The sequence below is a fragment of the Durotheca rogersii genome (genome assembly GCF_024521655.1).
Source record: "Durotheca rogersii strain YMJ 92031201 chromosome Unknown GGS23scaffold_6, whole genome shotgun sequence".
NCBI lineage: Eukaryota > Fungi > Ascomycota > Sordariomycetes > Xylariales > Xylariaceae > Durotheca > Durotheca rogersii.
Window position 1 is genome coordinate 1654549 of NW_026251237.1, and position 9448 is coordinate 1663996.

General features: G+C 53.0%; 1 protein-coding gene across 1 annotated transcript; it reads left to right on the forward strand.

Moving 5' to 3' along the window:
* The first annotated feature begins 1479 nt into the window (after positions 1 to 1479).
* On the forward strand, positions 1480 to 9361 carry GGS23DRAFT_467344 (uncharacterized protein). The gene is made up of 4 exons (XM_051514184.1): positions 1480 to 1592; positions 1670 to 8415; positions 8476 to 9080; positions 9142 to 9361. Exons 2-4 carry the CDS (start codon positions 1726 to 1728, stop codon positions 9251 to 9253), a joined length of 7407 nt encoding a protein of 2468 aa, XP_051373584.1. The 5' UTR covers positions 1480 to 1592; positions 1670 to 1725; the 3' UTR covers positions 9254 to 9361.
* The last annotated feature ends 87 nt before the right edge of the window (positions 9362 to 9448 follow it).

A 9448-nucleotide genomic window follows, 5' to 3' on the forward strand; every position in this document is an offset into this window, starting at 1 on the left:
AGAGTACGTTTACATCGGCGTCGCAGCTGCCCGAGCCCGGGACTTGGCTCCGTCGCGTTACGATTCAGCGAAATAGTGCGTTATGAAACAGCTGCCCTACTTACGGTAGCCACCCGGCCGGCGCTTATCATAAGGGTCGGTTGATGGCAGGGAAATGGACAAGTGGAAAAAGATAACGGTCAAAAGAGAAACCCGTTACATTCGGACAATTGATGCCGGAGCAACGCGTGAACACGTGGTAAAGCAGAGCTCGGATCCAAGGCAACGGGGTTTGCGTGGTAGGAGTGCGCTTGGCACTACTGGTGCCAAGGTACCGACCTCTACATCGAGTTGCCTGGAAGACTGTGCGGTTTTGGGACATCAGGTACTATGGACCTTAAGTACCTCCCTAGGTCCATATGAGGTACCTCCCAGTCAGATAGTCATCACACAGCATGCAGCCCTACGCAGCTTACGCGGTTCCCTTGGAGGTACGCCAGGTGGCAGGCTCGTACCTACGTAGCGGTGCTATGCGACAAGAATGAAGACGGCAAATATGCAAATGTGAGGAATCGTAAAAATCTAAGCAGAAATGTACATATGGTTGGTGATACGCGTCTGGGTTGGAAAAGGGGAAGAGGAGGTAGATAGGTATGAAGCAAAAGGGAACAGACCTACCTAGGTAGGTAGGACCTAGGTAGGTACCTAGGTTGCCGACCTGCTAGCACTTGAGCCTCGGGTTAGGTGCCTTAGGTACCTAAGGTATTCAGCCACCCGCATTCCACTGCCACCCATCTTCAGGGGTCACCGTTACCCCGCCCGGATGTCATGTGCTAAGGCTCCAGGTCTGCGATGTTTAGGTAGAGACATGTACCAGACCTATGCCAGGCAGGGCGTTAGGTACGGTGGATGGCGGGGTGCGGCCTGATACAGCCTAGGTGCCTGTGTACCTAATATAGCTAGACGAGGCAGGGAGGTACCTCCCCGCTTAGCTTATTGTATTGCCTCCCAGACCAGACGACGTTCAACCTCCTCGAAGCTTGACTCCATCCACCTTATCCATCCCATCCCATCCCATCCATCCACTTCTCATCCACCCACCTATTCATTCATGTGTGATCGTTACTTAGGCCAGCCTACTGACTTCTCCTCCTCCTCCTCCTCCTCCTCCTCCTCCTCCTCCTCCTCCTCCTCCTCTCTGCCTCTACAGCCTCGCCTCTCTACCCTCCACCCACTTTACCCATGTAGTGACCCCTACCGTATTTGGTGGACCGTCAGCCAACCCCCAACCATGTCCGCCTATCTTCCCTCTTGCATCAAGAAGATATGATGCACTCTATTCTGCCACTTTCATCCGCGTAGCGTCATCGTTTCTCTTTCCGTGGCGGCTTTTTCGTCATTTCCAGTCGATTAGCCGACATTCCGATATACGTTATCGTACCTTCACCCACGCAGCCTCCTAATCTCCGTCTTCCCTCGGAACCGCTATCTAGAGAGTGGAGGAGGGAGCACCAGATGATTAACCCGTGCAAAGGCCGTATTCTGTATTTGTGCTCTTGTCTAAAACCGGCCTCCCGACGGAAACTGGCCCTGTCGAGGGCAAGTCCGACGTAGTAGGTATAATGATACGGCTCGTTTAATCTACCGCTCCCACTTCTGGTCACTAACAAGCACCGTTTCTGGCCGATAGCCATACGAGTCAAATAACCCGAGTCTGGCCACGGATGCCTCGCCTCGATCGACAACATGTCTGACCAGAAGCCCCCCTTATCCTCCCTCTCACCCGCCGCGAGAGCTTCCTCGACATCCAAATCGCGCGATGGTTCCGTAGCTTCCTTGTCCTCCGAGGCCCCTCCGCAGATCGATAGGGGCCAGCTTTCTCATGCCTTCGACCAAATCCACAGCACCTCTCAGAAGAAAGATATCCTGACCACGTTTAAGGCACTGGGACCGCCACCTTCTCCCTCTTCTGCCGTCGAGGGTAAAGGAACTGCGAGCGATCTCGTGCAAAACGGCTTAAGCGGACTCTATAGCCGCTTCAAAGAAGTTGTTGGGGTCGGCGGGAAGGATAAGAAGGAGAATCCGGACCTGAACGACGGGGATGCTGCGTCAAGAAAGAGCTCGAGTACCACCGCCACAGCGTCTAAGAAACCGGGCTCCTTACTACATGTCGACACTGGCGTCACAAGTTCGACGTTCAACTCAACATCGCCCGACCCGACGGCTTCTGCCATTACATCCTCGGACGCTGTTTCGATTAGCGAAGGGCAATCTCAGCAGCCGTACTCAACCATGGCTTCGTCTGTTTCGAACCTCCCCGGGGCACCAAATTTAAAATCTACATCTTCGAGCTTCCAGAGCATGTCGAGTATGACGAAACCAACTGCCGCCGTTGTCCCGGTGCACGCCAGTGCATTTAAAGACGGACCTCGCGGCGTATTATCAAAGACGGAAGACAGCCAGATTAAGGGAGGCGGCCGGCGGAGCATTAGCAAGCCAAATGATGGACAGCACTCTGCCACTACCTCGGAGGTATCGACGGTACACGATGCAGTAGGGAAGAGGCATGGCCCGCCCGTCGACAAGATCCCAGTCCCTAGCCATCCCAAGCGAGAGGATGGGCCGAACATGGAGGGAAGCACGAACTCTCCTACAACCCCCTTGAGGGGATATAGAAATCCGCCAGTTATGTTACCAGCAGCTACCTCGCCCCCATCTGACTCCGGTGCGTTACCGCAGTCGATTCAGCCGTCGACAAGGGATGCCATCAGGCGACCTGCTCTTCTTGATCGGATTGGCTATTCTCGGCCTTCCGATAATCTCTCGAGGTCCTCATCCATATCACGAGGCACTACCGAGAATAGCCCTATAAATACATCTGCTCATGATAGTATCCACCACGAATCGTTCACGCAAGTCCCCGAACCTAGACAGATGAAGTCCGGGGAGTACAGGATACCGGGCACGACCGTCGATGAGGGTGCCCGTGAAACGGTCAATGCGAAATTGGCTTCCATGCGAAAACAGATCTTGAGCAAGGACTTTTGGATGGCCGACGAGACATGCAAAGAGTGTTTTCTGTGCGCAGCTCCGTTCACTGCCTTTCGCCGAAAACACCATTGTAGGACTTGCGGCTGTATTTTCGACAACGGGTGCACATCTATCATCTCAGGAGAGCGGTTTGGTGTCCAAGGAACACTTCGCGTGTGTCAAACTTGCTTGGCGATCATCCGCCAGAGACAGGACGGGCCCGCCTCGGATGACTCGGCAGATGATTCATTTCTTCCGGCAATGTTTCGCCAGAATGTATCCAAGACACATCCACCGCCTCCAAAAGCGGAGCGAGACTATCCTAGTGCCTCGGAAAGAGTCGAAGATATCGAGAATAGATCGCTAGCTACGCCCTTGATGGCGATCCCTGCCGCGCGGCGCATCGGAGAGTCCTCAAACCGCAACTCGGCAGTGCTAGAGATCGACTCACCTCAGTTGAGCCGCCCAAGCTCGTCAAGGTCCTTAAGGTCTAGTAACACCTCGGGCAAGCCTCAGCCATTTGGCCACAGACGTCATCACTCGAAGCACAACTTGTGGAATCGCCTCAAGACTTCCCCGGAACAAAGAGCGCCCTTTCGTAAACTGGCAGGCGAGGAGGTCTCTAGGAAGGCTGGCATGCACGCCTTTCATGACGACAATGTCATTGATCCCGATTTGGCACCATTTATGTCGGATGAATCGAGCGGTGATGAGCAGATGAGCATAGCGGAGGTGATGGGCAGATCTGATTTACAAGGCCCAGCCATGACTGACCCCGAGAGATCGTTTGGGTCGTACCTGAGTGCCGGGAGGAGGGCTAAAAACCGTGCCCAGGTAGAAAAGAGTGTTAGCGGTCTGAGCTTCACGAGCCGTGGCTTGGATGAATTCCACCCAAGGCCCTCGAGACGACGGAATATGAGCATTGCCAGCGGACACGTCGTACGGTCTCCCCGGCCCAAATCATCCGCCCTGAGAGGACCGATCGGATCGAACGAGACGCTTCCGCTCCTCGACACTTCGTTGGCACCCGACGTACGACGTATCACTCGAAGCTCGTCTATGAAAGGAGACAAGGCGCCTCGTTTGGAACTCAATCCCGCAAGCCTAGTACACGTTCGAAAGCTCCTGCGACAGCTACTCCAAGACACGGATGTGCCGAACGTTAGTTCTTGGGAAAAGGCGTTGATGCCGATTCTCCTGACCTGTACTGCATCCGTGGATCCTGACATCGAAAGGGGGGATGACATGGATATCCGCCACTATGTTAAACTCAAAAAGATTCCCGGGGGACGGCCAGGTGACACTTGTTATGTCCCAGGCGTTATATTCACGAAGAAGCTAGCGTTGAAGAGCATGCCGCGTCGCATGGCCAATCCCCGTGTCGTGATCGTCTCCTTCCCGATTGAGTACCACAGGCATCAACAACAATTTATGAGCTTGCAACCGGTCATCGAACAGGAGCGAGAGTACCTGAAACAGTTGGTAAATAGGATCATCGCCCTTCGGCCTCAGTTGCTATTGGCGGAAAAAAGCGTAGCAGGTCTCGCGATGCAGTTCCTATCCGACGCGAAGATTGTTGTCGTCTGTAATGTAAAGCCGTCTGTTCTTACAGCCGTGTCGAGATGCCTCGAAACTGAAATTATCTCGTCCATAGACATGCTGGCCCTCCCCTCACACCAATTCCAACCAGGCAGGAGTCCCGGTTATGAGGTAAAAACGTTTGTGAACGAGCATATTCCTGGTCGAAAGAAGACGTACATCTTCGTCTCTAGCAGTCAAGAGGAACTCGGATGTACAATTGCTCTCAGAGGCGCACCCATCCCTGTTCTCGCCAAACTCAAGCGCATTACCGAGTTTATGGTGTATGTGGTCTATAACCTCAAACTCGAGTCGTGCTTGATGCGAGATTCGTTCATTCAGCTTCCTACCAGCGAAGAGTTATCCGGGCACTCGAGCCAAGCCATGGATGAGAGCCTGGGCTCGTTGGCTACCAAGAGATCTAGTACGGCCGACGACGGACAGAGAAGCACGTCCACAACCACCCAGGACACACCCAACAGCCAGGATAGTCACTCCGCACCGGGGATCGTTGAAGAGTCACCGAGTAGTGCAGTCTCGCAAGAGCCGCTTCTCCCGCAGCCGGCTCACGATAGCGCAGTTCCGGAAGATATCCCCATGCCGTCCTTTTACAGCGATATGGTCGCAAAATATGAGACGAAAATTCTGTCTGTCTCTCCATTTGTCAAATTTGCGCAGCCCTATCTATTGATGAAAGCCCGGGAGCAGGAAAGACGGTTAGTTCATTTGAAGCGGCTGCGAGATCAAGACATCATTGACGAGCGTGCGGACCCCGAGAAATCAAATCCCCAGAAATTTCAGCTCATAAAACCACGAATGGTGCTCGAGACTGGTCACAAGGCACCCCGGCAGATCATGGAAATCCTTCATGCAGTCCACGATGCCGAGTATGACAAAGCCTTCTACAACTATCAGACACAGACAAGGCAGTGGGAAAACAACATCCAAGGCAATATCGGCTTATTCGAGCCGTATGCGCACCAGAGAATCGTCGTATTGCATTCTATCATTTGTACGGAAACCAAGATTCCGTGCCTGGAGCCGACTTTGATCGCGTTTGGTTTCTATGATGAGCACGTCGACTTTCCTAGCGGAATGTCTCCCGACTGCACGCTGGGCCAATATATCGAGGACGTCTGCTACAATTCGGACGACTTGTGCAAATCTAACAACTGTGATCGCAAAATGGGCGACCATCACCGGACGTATGTCCACGGCGAATCCCTCATCACCATCTTCGTCGAGCCTGACACGAAAGGCACGTTACGGGACGACATTATGATGTGGAGCTATTGCAGGCTTTGCCGGCGAGAGACGAATGAGAAGGAAATGTCTAGGGAAACCTGGAAATACTCCTTCGGGAAATATCTTGAGCTGTCGTTTTTGAGTAGAGGGACCCATCTTGTCGAGGTCGAGGATGGCGACGGCTGGAATTGCCCTCACGATCACCATCGCAACCATATACGATACTTTGCAGTTCATGACAAGATCATTCGTATCCACCATGACCCTGTCGAGCTTCTAGAGATCATTGTTCCGAGGGCGAGGATCACTTGGAATGTTGAACATGATCTTAACATGAAAAATGATATTTTCTCCCATGCCCAAGAGAGGTGGGCCCGGTTCACGACTTCGGTAAAAGCGAGGTTGAAAGCCATTAATATCGACAACATCGTTCCCGAAAAAGTCGATTCATGCAAGGCGGAGATGGAACGGCTATCTAAAAAGATATCCGAAGACCATAGCTCTCTTGTGCGAAAACTCCAAGAAAAATACATGAACTCCAAATACTACGAGGTCATCCCCTTTAACGTCGTTCTTCGGGAAATGCTCGTCAAAGTTGGTGAATGGGATGCTGTCTTTACCAAGTTCGAGGCCGATTTTCTACCCTCAGATAAAGACATACGAAGGTTAACCCTGATTCACCTCCGTAAAATGTTCACTGATGAATCAAAAGAGTCACTTCCGAATAATGAAACGATAAATGAGACGACAGAGATAACTGAGGAAGCCACACAGAGCAGCATCCCGGAAAGCGATACTAGGACGGATAGCCAGCCGACGACGACTGATTCGGATCCTGCTCAGCTCGACGCAGATCAGGAACAAGCTCCTCTGGACGTACCGGTTCCAGATGCAACACCAGTTCATGTGGCTGATGAAGCTCTGGATAGAGTTGAGCCACTTGACCTAGCAACGCCGAAAATACCTGCGCACGACCGTCCGGTTTTAAGCCGGCCTGAAGGTGGCATCGCCGCTTTTCAGGCGCAGCCGCTGCCGAACCCTGACCCGGTTCTGCCGTCTCCTGAGCTAACGCCAAAATCGACAACCACGGCGGCGCCCTCGGTCTCATCGAACGAGAAAGTCGAACAGATTCGCCGTCGGCAGTCCGGGAGCTCCGAAAGGGTAGGCGTAACAGCTACGAGAAACGAGCCAACCAGGGTTTCCGTAGAGCCCCCAAAGGCGGTGGAGCGTGGGACTTCTCGTAAGGCTGGATCGAGTGTGTCTCCTCCAATGATCCGCGCCCTATCACAGCCAGTAATCAGTGCCGCAGTCTTGCCCCGGGTGCATTCCGCTGCAGGAAAGAAGATGTTCAGCACCAACAAGGAGAAAGATAGAGTTCCATCATCGGAGGCAGGCACCGGAAATGAGATTCGGAAGATTTCGTCCAACGAATCCGGCAAAGGGGAAAAGAAAATATTTCCGAGTCTTCGGCCTCACCGAAAAACCAATCCGTCAGCTATCCCGCGCTTTGTTGGGAAAAGGGATTCTCGAGTATTTACTATCCGTAAACATTTCGAACAACTGAGTCGAGAATTTGAAAAGGAGCGGGTGAAGGACCGGGAAAAGCGAGCGGTGAAAATGTCTCATTCTCGACCCTTCCTCCAAAACTCGTCGACTAAGGCCATCCTCGAAGTTTACGAAGACGTGGTCGAGGCTGTACAGGAACCAGGTCCGATTGAAGAAGATCAGGTGGCTGTGGCGGGAAAGCTAGACCTCGAGGGGGGTATGCCAACGGAATCGGCGGAGCCTGAAACCCCCAGTCAAACTAGCCAGGAGCCGGTCCAAGAACCGCAATCCCCTAAAGATGTGTCCCATATTTCCAGTGAGATGGCGACTGAGACCGAAACCGACGACCCGGCACAGAATAATAGTTTAGGAGCGACGGACGACGAGCAAGGGGAGAGTGATACCGAGCACTCATTGATCGACGGCACAACGCTCGAGGAGATCGCCGAATCGTTCGATTCGAGCGCTGAGATCCCGGCGGAACTTCCGAAGCAAGATAAGAACAACTTCATGAAGGTGCTGGCCAATTTTTGGAACGAGCGATCGGCAAGTCAGTGGCCGCCGTTGGACTACCCGCTGAATGCAACGGATCACATCTTCATCGATTCTGACATTATCGTCCGAGAGGACGAGCCAAGCTCTCTGATCGCATTTGCACTCAGCTCTGAAGACTACAAAGAGAGACTTCGAGGTTTCTATCCACCGAAAAGTAACGAAGATACGGACGCCTCATCGGTAGTGGAGGGCGACGGACATCCGGATGACTTCCCGGGTGCCAAGGAGACGATTACTAAGAGGCAGTTGGAGGTGAAACTTATGCACAATACGGGCACACACTACAAATACCAATTCACAGAGGGTACGGCAAAAATGCTGATTAAGATCTTCTACGCCGAACAGTTCGACGCGCTGCGACGGAGTTGCGGCGTCGCCGATCGTATCGTCGAATCCTTGTCGCGGTGCTTGAAATGGGATTCTAAAGGCGGTAAAACGAAGTCGGTGTTCTTAAAGACGCAGGATGATCGGTTGGTAATGAAGGTGAGTGCTGGCGACATGCCTTAACCTCGCGTGGGATGTACAAGCTAATCCGCGTGACAGTCTCTGTCGCCGGTGGAAACGGTGGCCTTCTTGAAATTTGCGCCAGCTTACTTCAGTCTGATGGCGGAGGCTCTTTTCCACGACCTCCCATCCGTGATCGCTAAGATGCTAGGGTTTTTCCAAGTCGTTATTAGAAATCCGGTAACCAACACCGAGATCAAACTCGACTTGCTACTGATGGAAAACCTATTCTACGACCGAGCGCCCAGCAGGATCTTCGATCTTAAAGGGTCGATGAGGAATCGCAAGATTCAAGCGACGGGCGAGCAGAACGAAGTGCTACTCGACGAGAACATGGTGGAATACATCTACGAGTCGCCCCTTTTTGCGAGAGAGCACTCGAAGAAGCTCCTTCGCGCGTCGGTCTGGAATGACACACTCTTCCTCGCACGACAGAACGTGATGGACTATTCCCTCATGGTCGCCATCGACGAAGACAAGAAAGAGCTGGTGGTGGGTATCATCGACTGCATCCGGACATATACATGGGACAAGAAATTGGAGAGCTGGATCAAGGATCGCGGCTTCGCGGGTGGCGGACGTAACAAACCAACAGTTACTAGTCCTAAGGAGTACAAGTCGAGATTTCGGGAGGCCATGGCAAGGTATGTAGCCCCACGACGAGGCTAAGGATTCCTTACTAACGGCAGCATCCCCCTCGGAAAGATATATACTAGAGGCCCCCAACTGCTGGCATCCGTTTAGTGCACCTGTGCTCGCGCCAAGGCCACGAGAAGTCGAGGTCGCAGGGGACGAAGAGGCGGACGCGGTTACGTGAGCGATAGACAAGCAGTAAGTTAGGGAGCTTTGTGGGCGACTGATTGGATGTACTCCCAGCACGGCACTGGACACCTTGTATGAATAATGTATATCCCGGGGTTGTAGGAAGGCAGAAGGGCACACGCGGCGTTTGCGGCACGGTCATACCATCATAACGGAAGGGCATTAGGATCACGACGTGCGACGGCGACAG

Excerpts from the sequence above, each read along its gene's own strand:
- GGS23DRAFT_467344 (XM_051514184.1), top strand. The coding sequence starts at position 1,726 with ATGTCTGACCAGAAGCCCCCCTTATCCTCCCTCTCACCCGCCGCGAGA. Across the intron at positions 8,416-8,475 it reads ATGATCGGTTGGTAATGAAG|TCTCTGTCGCCGGTGGAAAC; the intron begins GTGAGTGCTGGC and ends TCCGCGTGACAG. Across the intron at positions 9,081-9,141 it reads TTTCGGGAGGCCATGGCAAG|ATATATACTAGAGGCCCCCA; the intron begins GTATGTAGCCCC and ends CCCCTCGGAAAG.